This window comes from Piliocolobus tephrosceles, chromosome 16, assembly GCF_002776525.5.
Source record: "Piliocolobus tephrosceles isolate RC106 chromosome 16, ASM277652v3, whole genome shotgun sequence".
NCBI classification, from domain to species: Eukaryota; Metazoa; Chordata; class Mammalia; order Primates; family Cercopithecidae; genus Piliocolobus; species Piliocolobus tephrosceles.
This window is the reverse complement of record NC_045449.1, coordinates 75453199-75464852: the sequence shown is the minus strand read 5'-3', so window position 1 is coordinate 75464852 and position 11654 is coordinate 75453199. Positions and strand designations below refer to the sequence as shown.

Sequence of the window (11654 nt, the reverse complement as noted above, 5' to 3'; positions counted from 1 at the left end):
GCTGGGATTACAGGCATGAGCCACCGCGCCCGGCCTGAAATGCGTTTTAAACTCATTTGTTTTTCTTATGTTAAATTTAAAAAATACTTTAAAAAATAACGATCCTCCCTTCCTGAAATTGTTCATCTACTTACTTGCGCATGGAGAGAAGTTCGGAATGCTGTTTCCCCAATTATAATACGCTACAATACGCAGCAGTAGTTATTTTTGGGTGAGATTTCGGATGCTTGTCTTTACCTCCTTTTTGGGCTTTTCGGTACCGCTTGGGTTTCCGAGGACGAGCATAAGTCATCGCAGAGGCATCTTTCCAAAATCCCCTCCTCTAGTTGCAGGGATGCGGCACGGGTCAGCGGCGCCTCTCTGCGCATGCGTTGGGCAGTTGGTGGGGCCGGAACCTGGTTTCCCGGCCGCGCGCCCGCGGGGAGCTTATTGAGCGAGGCACGGGGACGTCGGCGGCTGGTGGAGCCGGGCGGGCGAAGCTGGAGCGGCGGTGGCGGCGGCGTAGAGAGGCCGGGGCCGGGGCTGAGGCCGCGGCCGGGTCTGCGAGGCCCTTGGGGCGGCAGGCGGCGGCGGCCCGGGGCTCCAGCCCGGAGGCAGGAGCGGCCGCCATGGCCGAGAGCATCGTGAGTGCGGCGGCCGGGCGGGAGCGGGGACGCCGGGATGAGGCAGCAGATTTGCCGGCCGCGGCCTGTGGGGGAGGCGGGCCTGCCGGCCCCGAGACTCGGCCCCTTTCCCTTCTTTCGCCGGGGCTTTCTCTGCAGTGGCTGGGCCCCTCTCGGGGACTTTCACCCCCTCGGCTTCTTCTCGTCCCTGTCCGTCCCCGGAGGAATTGCGACCCCGGTTCCCCGCCCTGGGCAGGGAAAGACCGAGCCTTTCTGCAGGGAGAGTGGACTGTGGCGAAGAGAAACCGCCCCCCTTCCCCACCCGTTTCCCGGCTCCAGGAGACTTCCTGGTCTAATTCCAGGGACCCGCAGCCGGTCCTGCCCCTCTCAGAGCCAGGGACACCTCTTACCCTAATCTCCCCCTGATTCTGTCCTCCTGCTCTCCCGCTTCCCAGCGAGTGCCTTGTCATGAGTCACTGAAGAGAGCAGCTCTGCAGACGGGGACGTTACAGAGCTCCCTCCGCACCAGAGGACCTGGGGAAATGAAAACAGTGACTTGCCGGCTTTGCTTCTTGCTTGGAAGGAAAACTTGACAATTCCTCTTTAAGAGGAATGTTGTAAATGATGTTGATTTCACTTTTTACCTGAAATTAAAATTGTCGGCCGGGCGCAGTGGCTCACGCCTGTAATCTCAGCACTTTGGGAGGCCTAGGTGGGTGGATCACCTGAGGTCGGGAGTTCAAGACCAGCCTGGCCAACATGGCGAACTCCCGTCTCTACTAAAAATACAAAAAATTAGCCGGGCGTCATGGCGCACGCCTGTAATCCCAGCTACTTGGGAGGCTGAGGCAGGAGAATCGCTTGAACCCGGGAGGTGGAGGTTGCAGTGAGCTGAGATCCCTCCATTGCACTCCAGCCTGGGCTATACAGCGAGACCGTGTCTCAAAAAAATAAAAAATAAAAATAAATTGTCACACACCCCCCCTTAAGGTTAAAAAAAAAGTCAGTGACAAATCAGAGAAAACCAGGCCCTTGTTAAGTTGTGAGAAGTTTCTCCCCAAAAGTAAATGTGATGGGGGAAGAAAAACCTGACCATTGGACAGGAACATTTTGGTTAATATTAAGGAAGATTTGGGATTTCTGGGGGAAGCAGGATTGGGTGAGGAGTACTGTTCATACTCTAGCATTGTGACAGTCTCTGCAGTTTTGCCAGGTGTCAAGAATAGGTCTCTAGGCCTGGCGCGGTGACTCACACCTGTAATCCCAGCACTTTGGGAGACAGAGGTGGGTGGATCACCTGACGTCGGGAGTTCAAGACCAGCCCGGCCAACATGGTGAGCCGAGGTGGCGTCACTGGACTCCGGCCTGGGCGACAGAATGAGACTCTGTCACACGCAGACAGATGGGTCTCCAGGATAACCTAACACTTGCGCACAAGGCTCTTCTCTGGTGGTCCCATCAGCTCTCCATTCAGGGGCCCTCCTGGTGCCTCTGTGTTTCCCAACCTGGAGATGAGTGGAATCAATATAGGGTCCAGGAGAAGCTTAGGAAACCTTGACTCCTGGTCAACATCGACTCCTGGAAATTTAGGAAACGTTGACTCCTGGTCAAACGTTGCACAGGCTGGTCTCTGAGCTCCAGGGATCCTCTTGCCTTTGGGTCCCAAATTGTTAGGATTACAGCTCTGAGGTACCATGCCTGGCCAAGAAACCTTTGACTCCTTTGAAAAATAAAATGTGGCCGCGCGGTGGCTTACGCCTGTAATCCCAGCACTTTGGGAGGCCCAGGCGGGCGAATCACGAGGTCAAGAGTTCAAGACTAGCCTGACCAACATGGTGAAACACTGTCTCTACTAAAAATACCAAAATTAGCCGGGTGTGGTGTCGTGCACCTGTTATCCCAGCTACTCCAGAGGCTGAGGGAGGGGAATCACTCAAACCCAGGAGGTGGAGGTTGCAGCCAGCCCAGATTGCGCACTTGAACTCCAGCCTGGGTGACAGTGAGACTGTCTCCAAAAAAAAAAAAAAAAAAAGTGTTAATCATTGGTGACTCTGCCTAGAAATAGGTTAGGAATTAGCACTCAAACCTTCTTTCAAACTGCCTTTGTACTTTTAACTGAGTTAAAGTAACCACAGACAAGTGAAAAGTGTTTCAGACAAGGTCATTTTTTTTTCCCCACCAGCGTTTATAAGGTTAGGCTCTCATTGACAGCATTAGATCTTGTTGAATTTCTCAGATTGTGAGGAATTAAAACACTCTTCTTTTGAAATTGATTTAAAAAGTTATTTTGGTGGCCGGGCGCGGTGGCTCAAGCCTGTAATCCCAGCACTTTGGGAGGCCAAGACGGGCGGATCACAAGGTCAGGAGATCGAGACCATCCTGGCTAACACGGTGAAACCCCGTCTCTACTAAAAATACAAAAACTAGCTGGGCGAGGTGGCGGGCGCCTGTAGTCTCAGCTACTCGGGAGGCTGAGGCAGGAGAATGGCATAAACCCGGGAGGCGGAGCTTGCAGTGAGCTGAGATCCGGCCACTGCACTCCAGTCCGGGCGACAGAGCAAGACTCTGCTTCAAAAAAAAAAAAAAAAAATTTTGAATTTAAGAAACAGGTCTTTAAAAGTTTCTGGGCTGGGTGCGGTGGCTCACACCTGTAATCCCAGCACTTTGAGAGGCCGAGGCGGGTGTATCATGAGGTCAGTAGTTCGAGATCAGCCTGGCCAACATGGTGAAACCACGTCTTTACTAAAAATACAAAAATTAGGGTGTGGTGGCTCAGGCTTGTAATCCTAGCACTTTGGGAGGCCAAGGCAGGTGGATTGCTTGAGCTCAGGAGTTTGAGACCAGCCTGGGCAACAGGGTGAAACCTCGTGTCTACTAAAAAAAAAAAAAAGTACAAAAAATTAACTGGGCATGGCAGCGTGCGCCTGTAATCCCAGCCACTCGGGAGGCTGAGGCAGGAGAATTACTAGAACCCGGGAGGCGGAGGTTGCAGTGAGCCAAGATCACACCGCTGCACTCCAGCCTGGGTGACAAGAGACTCTTGTCTGTAAAAAAAAAAAAAAAAAAAAAAGCAAAACTTAGCTGGTCGCGGTGGCGGGCGCCTATAATCCCAGCTACTTGGGAAGCTGAGGCAGGAGAATTGCTTGAACTCAGCAGGTGGAGGTTACAGTGAACTGAGATCGTGTCATTGCACTCCAGCTCTGGGCGACAGAGCAAGACTCCGTCTTGAAGGGAGAAAAGAGTTTCTGTGGATATAACTGTATCTCACCAGTTTTTCAACTTCCCCAAGAAGCGTTCTGGTCTTATTTTCTTATAAATAGGGAAACCTAAGTTACCAAGAGGCTGTGTGTTCATGTTGTCAGGTCTGTCTCTTCCTGTGTATTTCATTTTGTAGTCCATGTCAGAGGCTAGGCCAGAACTTTCCTTGGTACAAATTATGTTTGTCTCTTGTTAAATACTGGAGTTGGCCTTGGAAACCTGGACTCCCATCTTCTGTGGTAGAGGATCAAGTAGGATGACTTCTTCACCTTAGAATTCTGCAGCCTGAACCATTTAGCTCTGTGAAGAGTGGCGGTGACATGCTCTTGTTCTAGAGTCATCATTTGAAGGAACATTCACACTATCCCCTTCATTAGAACAGAACTTTCCTTTTTAAGATAGCTAAATGTTGGGAGACAGATTTTAGAAACAAATACGTGTAAGTATTTACCTAATGCTATGTATTGTGAAAATGTTATTCTTGGGTATTGAATCTAGAATGAAGTATACTAGATGTTAGAAGTAAAAAGAATTGTATTTCTAGTTATATCTTTTTATATTCTCTTAACAATTGGAATATTCAGAGATTATTCAAAAAAAAATTTTTTTTTTTTTTTTTTTTAAATACAGACGGAGTTGCCCAGACTAGCCTCCTGAGCTCAAGTGATCTGTCTACCGCAGCCTCCCAGAGTGCTGGGATTACAGGCCTGAGTCACCATGCCCAGCCTGAAAACAAAATCTTAAAAGTTGAGAACATGTCGGGTGGAGCCTTTTCTGCCAAGTAAAAGTTACGGGAAAATGCAGGACGGGGTTACCCTATTTCAGGAAAATCTAGATTAGGCTTAGTTACTTTAATAAAAGTGGACACATTCCAGTAGACTCTAAGCCTTAATGGTGTTTTATCCTGTACTCAGTGGAAATCTTTTTTAGACAATGGCTTGTGACACTTTTCATCTGCACAGTGGTTGAAGAGAATGTTTAATGTAACACCCATGGTAACCGCACAGAAAATAGTTACAGAATTTATAAAAAAGGAAATAAGGGAGGCCAGGCGCTGTGGCGCGTGCCTGTAATCCCAGCACTTTGGGAGGCCGAGGCGGGTGGATCACTTGAGGTCAGGAGTTCGAGACCAGCCTGGCCAACATGGCAAAACTCTGTCTCTACTAAAAATACTAAAAATTAGCCAGGCTTGGGGGCGGGCACCTGTAATCCCAGTTACTCAGGAGGCTGAGACAGGAGAATCGCTTGAACTCGGGAGGTGGAAGTGGCAGTGAGCCAAGATCACGCCATTGCACTCCAGCCTGAGTGACAAGAGCGAGAGTCCGTCTGAGGAAGAAAAAAAAAAAAGGAAATAAGGGAATTGAACTGTTTCACTACAAAAAATCCGCTAGGCCAGGATTGGTGGCTCATGCCTGTAATCCCAGCACTTTGGGAGGCTGAGGCAGGTGGATCACCTGAGGTAGGAGTTTAAGACCAGATTGTGTAATCCCAGCACTTTGGGAGGCCGAGACGGGCGGATCACGAGGTCAGGAGATCGAGACCATCCTGGCTAACACAGTGAAACCCTGTCTCTACTAAAAATACAAAAACTACCCGGGCGAGGTGGCGTGCGCCTGTAGTCCCAGCTACTCGGGAGGCTGAGGCAGGAGAATGGTGTAAACCCGGGAGGAGGAGCTTGCAGTGAGCTGAGATCCAGCCACTGCACTCCAGTCCGGGCGACAGAGTGAGACTCCGCCTCAAAAAAAAAAAAAGACCAGATTGACTAACGTGTTGAAACCCCGTCTCTACAAAAAAAAAAAAAATTATCTGGGTGTGATGGTGGGCACTTGTGATTCAAGCTACTCAGGAGGCTGAGGCAGGAGAATCACTTGAACTCAAGAGGCAGAGATTGCAGTGAGCCAAAATCGGGCCATTGCACTCTAGCCTGGGCCGCAAGATTGAAACTTTGTCTCGGGAAAAAAAAATGAGCTAAATACAAGAGACGTTAATGCAGGAAATGAGAGAGAAAGAAGCTATAGAACACAGCGTCAGTCTTTGCTGACAGAAGCTAAGACAATTATGGGCATGTTCCTGCCTTCCTTCCTGTTCTGCAGGTGGTTGGAGCAGCTCTTTGCTTGCTGCAGAGCATGCCATTTCATCCTCCCTATCTAAAGCAGAGACCTGTGCTGTCGGCTAGGCATGATAACTCACTTTCACAGTGGCTTTCATCGGCATAAAAATCAAGTCGTCTTAGAAAGTAATGCCCTTTGTCCAGTAGTCTTCCAGGTCTGCCAACTTTTTTAGGCTTGCCATGGGAAAAAAAAATGTATGTATATATGTATATGTACACACACACTTTAATATACATATGTGCGCACACACACACGTACACACATGTTACTACATTAGGATGGGGTCTTGCTGTATTGGCCAGGCTGATCTTGAACTCCTGGGCTAAAGAAATCCTCCTGCCTTGGCCTCCTGAAGTGCTGGGATTATAGGCGTGAGCCACTGTGCCCAGCTGAAAATTATTTTTTCAAAACCCTACTAAATTTTACCAGTAAAGACCTTTATTGCTTTTAATTTTAATCTCTTTTTTAAATTTAAGTTTAAATATTTTTTTGAGATGAAGTCTTGCTGTGCTTCATGCATGATCTTGGTTCACTGCAACCTTTGCCTCCTGGGTTCAAGCGATTCTCCTGCCTCAGCCTCCCGAGTAGCTAGGATTACAGGTGCCTGCCACCATGCCCGGCTAATTTTTGTATTTTTAGTAGAGATGGGGTTTCACCATGTTGGCTAGGCTGGTCTCGAACTCCTGACCTCAGGTGATCCGCTTGCCTCGGCCTCCCAGAGTGCTGGGATTACAGGCATGAGCCATTGTGCCTGGCCTAATCTCTTTTTTTGAGACAGGGTCTCACTTTGTCACCAACGCTGGAGTGCAGTGGCACCATCTGGGCTCACTGTAGCCTCAACCTCCCTGGGTCAAGTGATCCTCATGCCTCAGCTCCCTGAGTAGCTGAGACCATAGGCGTATGCTACCATGCCTGGCTAACTTTTGTATTTTTAATAGAGATGGGGTTTCCCCATGTTGCCCATAGGTCTTGAACTTCTGAGCTCAAGTTATCCACCACCTTAGCCTCCCAAAGTGCTACAATTACAGATGTCAGCCACCGCGCCTGGCCATTTTAAAAACTTTTTTAGGGAAAGTAATAGCTGGGCATGGTGGCTCACACCCGTAATCCCAGCACAGTGGCAGGATCACTTGAGCCCAGGAGCTCGAGACCAGCCTGGGCACTATGGTGACACTCCATCACTACAAAAAAAAAATTAACCTGGTGTGGTGGTGCAAATCTGTGGTCCCAGCTCTTGGGAGGCTGAGGTCAGAGGATCACTTGAATCTTGGAGGTCAAGGCTGCAGTAAGCTGTGATTTTGCCACTGCACTCCAGTCTGGGTGACAGCAAGACCCTGTCTCAAAAAAGTAAAAAAAAAGTAACAGTTAGAAAATTCCCTGTGATTCTTTTGAATTGCAGGACTCTTAAAGACTATCTAATGTTTGTATATAGATCCTGGAACAAAGTAATATCTTTTTCTTTTTCTTTTTTTCCCCCAAAGACATCTTTTTTAAAGAACACAATTCATTCATGGTTCATGGTGGGTTTTTTTCTGTTTCAGTTTGAAGAGAAAAAGTGTTTTACATATACTCTCTATAAATAGTGATTAGGAATTAAAGTTGTTTTCTGAGTGAAACTAAGAGTTGAGAGGACAGTACTCTTTTTTTGTTTTTTTTTTTTTTTGAGACGGAGTCTTGCTCTGTCGCCCGGGCTGGAGTGCAGTGGCCGGATCTCAGCTCACTGCAAGCTCCGCCTCCCGGGTTTACGCCATTCTCCTGCCTCAGCCTCCCGAGTAGCTGGGACTACAGGCGCCCGCCACCTTGCCCGGCTAGTTTTTTGTATTTTTTAGTAGAGACGGGGTTTCACCGTGTTAGCCAGGATGGTCTCGATCTCCTGACCTCGTGATCCGCCCGTCTCAGCCTCCCAAAGTGCTGGGATTACAGGCTTGAGCCACCGCGCCCAGCCTGAGGACAGTACTCTTAAAATATCTCCCCATATGCTGATGAATCTCACCGCTCTGCATCATCTTCTAGAAGGATTGAGCTGGGTATTGAAAGGTGAAGAGTGAGGTTTGGCTTTAAGTTTCAGTGACCCAGATGCTAAAAGACCACAGATGGAAGCCGTGGTAGTAGATCAGGACCTCACTAGGCTGTGCAGTAACCATCATGTTTTGTTTGCAACAGATAATTCGTGTCCAGTCCCCGGATGGAGTGAAGCGGATCACAGCAACAAAGAGAGAAACAGCAGCAACGTTTTTGAAAAAGGTATCTGTGGCCTGGGTGTTGACCCTCAGGATCTTTTTCATCCTCTGCTGTTACTCCCATCGATACCTTTTCTCTTTTCCTCATTTTCTTATTTTCCCTATTTCCAAATTGCCTCTTGCATTGCATTTCTCTGTAATAGTTGGGTTGAATGAGATGTTTGTCACAGCTAACTGCTCAAAATTATAGGACCAAGAGCCCAAAGATAAGTGTAAAAGTATTTCACGGCTGGTCACAGTGACTCACACCTGTAATCCCAGCACTTTGGGAGGCCAAGGTGGGTGGATCACAGGTTAGGAATTCAAGACCAGCCTGACCAAGATGGTGAAAGCCCGTCTCTACTAGAAATACAAAAATTAGCTGGGTACGGTTGCAGGTGCCTGTAATCCCAGTTACTTGGGAAGCAGAGGCAGGAGAATTGCTTGAACTCGGAAGGTAGAGGTTGCAGTGAGCCGAGATCAGGTCACTGCACTCCAGCCTGGGCAACAGAGGGAGACTCCATCTCAAAAAAAAAAAAAAAAACGTATTTCACAAGAGTGGCTGGGCACGGTGGCTCATGCCTGTAATCACAGCACTTTGGGAGGCTGAGACAGGCGGATCACGAGGTCAGGAGATTGAGACCGTCCTGGCTAACATAGTGGAACCCCATCTCTACTAAAAATACAAAAAATTAGCCGGGCGAGGTGGCGGGCATCGGTAGTCCCAGCTACTCCAGAGGCTGAGGCAGGAGAATGGCGGGAACCCGGGAGGCGGAGCTTACAGTGAGCGGACACCACACCGCTGCACTCCAGCCTAGGCGACAAAGCGAGACTCTGTCTCAAAAAAAAAAAAGAAAAGAAAAAAGTATTAACTGAGTATGAATTGTAGATATGACTACAGTTGATTCAAAGAATCATCCCTGGCTCTTCCCTGGTCTCCTGACCTGCGTTGTGTCCAGGATTCCCATGACAGTTTTTCCATTTTTAACCAATCTCAAAATATTTCATTTACTGTGATAGTTGCTTAGTATGAACTTCTTAGCTTATCTTCACCGTTTCTTCCTTATTGACTTTTCCCATGGATTTCCTCAGACTGTTTCTGTCTGGAGTTATTTCTCTTCAGACTGAAAAGCATCCAGGCCAGGTGTGGTGGCTCACGCTTGTAATCCCAGAACTTTGGGTTGGCCGAGGAGGGTGGATCACAAGGTCAGGAGATCGAGACCATCCTGGCTAACGTGGTAAAACCCCGTCTCTACTAAACATACAAAAAATTAGCCAGGTGTGTGGCGGGCACCTGTAGTCCCAGCTACTTGGGAGGCTGAGGCAGGAGAATGGCATGAACCTGGGAGGCGGGGCTTACATTGAGCCCAGTGAGCCACTGTACTCTAGCCTGGGTGACAGAGTGAGACTCCATCTCAAAAAAACAATCCTTTAGCCTTTGTTGCAGGTAGGTTTGTTGGTCACAGACCCTTGGGTTTTTTTGACCTGAAAATGTTTTAGTTTTGCCCTGTGTTTATGTGAAGGATATTTTCTTTTTTTTTTGAGATGACATCTCGCTCTGTTCCCCAGGCTGGAGTAGTGGCACGATCTCGGCTCACTGCAACCTCCGCCTCCTGGGTTCAAGGAATTCTCTGCCTCAGCCTCCTGAGTAGCTGGGACTACAGGCGCCTGCCACCATGCCCGGCTAACTTTCTGTATTTTCAGTAGAGACAGGATCCGCCATCACACCCGGCTAATTTTTTGTGTTTTTAGTAGAGACAGGGTTTCACCGTCTTCACCAGGCTGGTTGAACTCTTGACCTTGTGATCCACCTGCTTTGGCGTGAGCCACTGCGCCTGGCCATGAAGGATAGGATATTTTCTTTTTTTCCTTTTTTTTTTGAGAGGGAGTCTTGCTCTGTCGCCCGGTCCGGAGTGCAGTGGCGCTATCTCGGCTCATGCAAGCTCCACCTCCCAGGTTCACGCCATTCTCCTGCCTCAGCCTCCCGAGTAGCTGGGACTACAGGCGCCTGCCACCATGCCCGGCTAACTTTTTGTATTTTCAGTAGAGACAGGATTTCACCGTGTTAGCCAGAATGGTCTCGATCTCCTGACCTCATGATCTGCCTGCCTTGACCTCCCAAAGTGTTGGGATTACGGGCGTGAGCCACCACGCCCGGCCTTTTTTTTGAGACGAAGTCTCATTGTGTTGCCCAAGCTGGAGTGCAGTGGCATAATCTTGCCTCACTGCAACCTCCGCCTCCCAGGTTCAAGTGATTCTTTTGCCTCAGCCTCCCTAGTAGCTGGGACTACAGGCTCCCGCCACCATGTCCAGCTGATTTTTGTATTTTTAGTAGAGATGGGGTTTCACTATGTTAGCCAGTCTGGTCTTTAACTCCTGACCTCAGGTGATCCACCCACCGCAGCCTCCCAGAGTGCTGGGATTACAGGTGTGATCCACCTTGCTCGGTCCTTTTTTTTTTTTTTTGCCTAGGTTGGAGTGCACTGGCACAGTCACAGCTCATTGCAGCCTTGACTTCATGGGCTGAAGCGATCCTCCCACCTCAGCCTCCCAGCTGATTGCTTAATTTTTTGGTAGAGATGGGGGTTTCACCACGTTGTCTAGGCTGGTCTTGATCAAGTGATCCTCCCTGCCCTGCCTCCCAGAGTGCTGGGATTCCAGGCGGGACCTGTGGTGCCTGGTCCTGTTAAGCATTGGAAGCTGTTGTTCCACCATCTTCTTATCTTCATTTATCTCTGGCTTTCGGCATTGTGACTCTGGTGTGCCTCGCGGTGGTGTTCTTTGTGTCCTAACTTGGGAGAGTTTGCTAAACTTCCTGGATTTGTTACTTGATGTTTTTCATTAAATTTTGGGGTTTTGGCCACTCTTTTTTTTTTTTGAGACGGAGTCTCGCTCTGTCGCCCGGGCTGGAGTACAGTGGCCGGATCTCAGCTCACTGCAAGCTCCGCCTCCCGGGTTCCCGCCATTCTCCTGCCTCAGCCTCCCGAGTAGCTGGGACTACAGGCGCCTGCCACCTCGCCCGGCTAGTTTTTTGTATTTTTAGTAGAGACGGGGTTTCACCGTGTTAACCAGGATGGTCTCAATCTCCTGACCTCGTGATCCGCCCGTCTCGGCCTCCCAAAGTGCTGGGATTACAGGCTTGAGCCACCGTGCCCGGCCGAGTATTATTTTTTTGAGACAGAGTTTTGCTTTTTTTTTGAGGCGGAGTCTCACTCTGTCACCCAGGCTGGAGTGCAGTGGCGCAATCTCGGCTCATTACAAGCTCTGCCTCCCAGATTCACGCCATTCTTCTGCCTCAGCCTCCCGAGTAGCTGGGACCACAGGCGCCTGCCACCATGCCCGGCTAATTTTTTTTTTTTTTTTTGTATTTTTAGTAGAGACGGGGTTTCACCGTGTTAGCCAGGATGGTCTCAATCGCTTGACCTCGTGATCCACCCGCCTCGGCCTCCCAAAGTGCTGGGATT

General features: G+C 49.2%; 1 protein-coding gene across 1 annotated transcript in view; it reads left to right on the top strand.

Annotated features, from left to right (window-relative positions):
* Nucleotides 1-391: 391 nt before the first annotated feature.
* NPLOC4 (NPL4 homolog, ubiquitin recognition factor) overlaps nucleotides 392-11654 on the top strand; it is a 102965-nt gene continuing 91702 nt past the window's right edge. The window contains exons 1-2 of the mRNA XM_031934242.1: nucleotides 392-623; nucleotides 8135-8215. Coding sequence (XP_031790102.1) covers nucleotides 609-623; nucleotides 8135-8215 — 96 coding nt within the window. The 5' untranslated portion in view covers nucleotides 392-608. The remainder of the gene's footprint in view (nucleotides 624-8134; nucleotides 8216-11654) is intronic.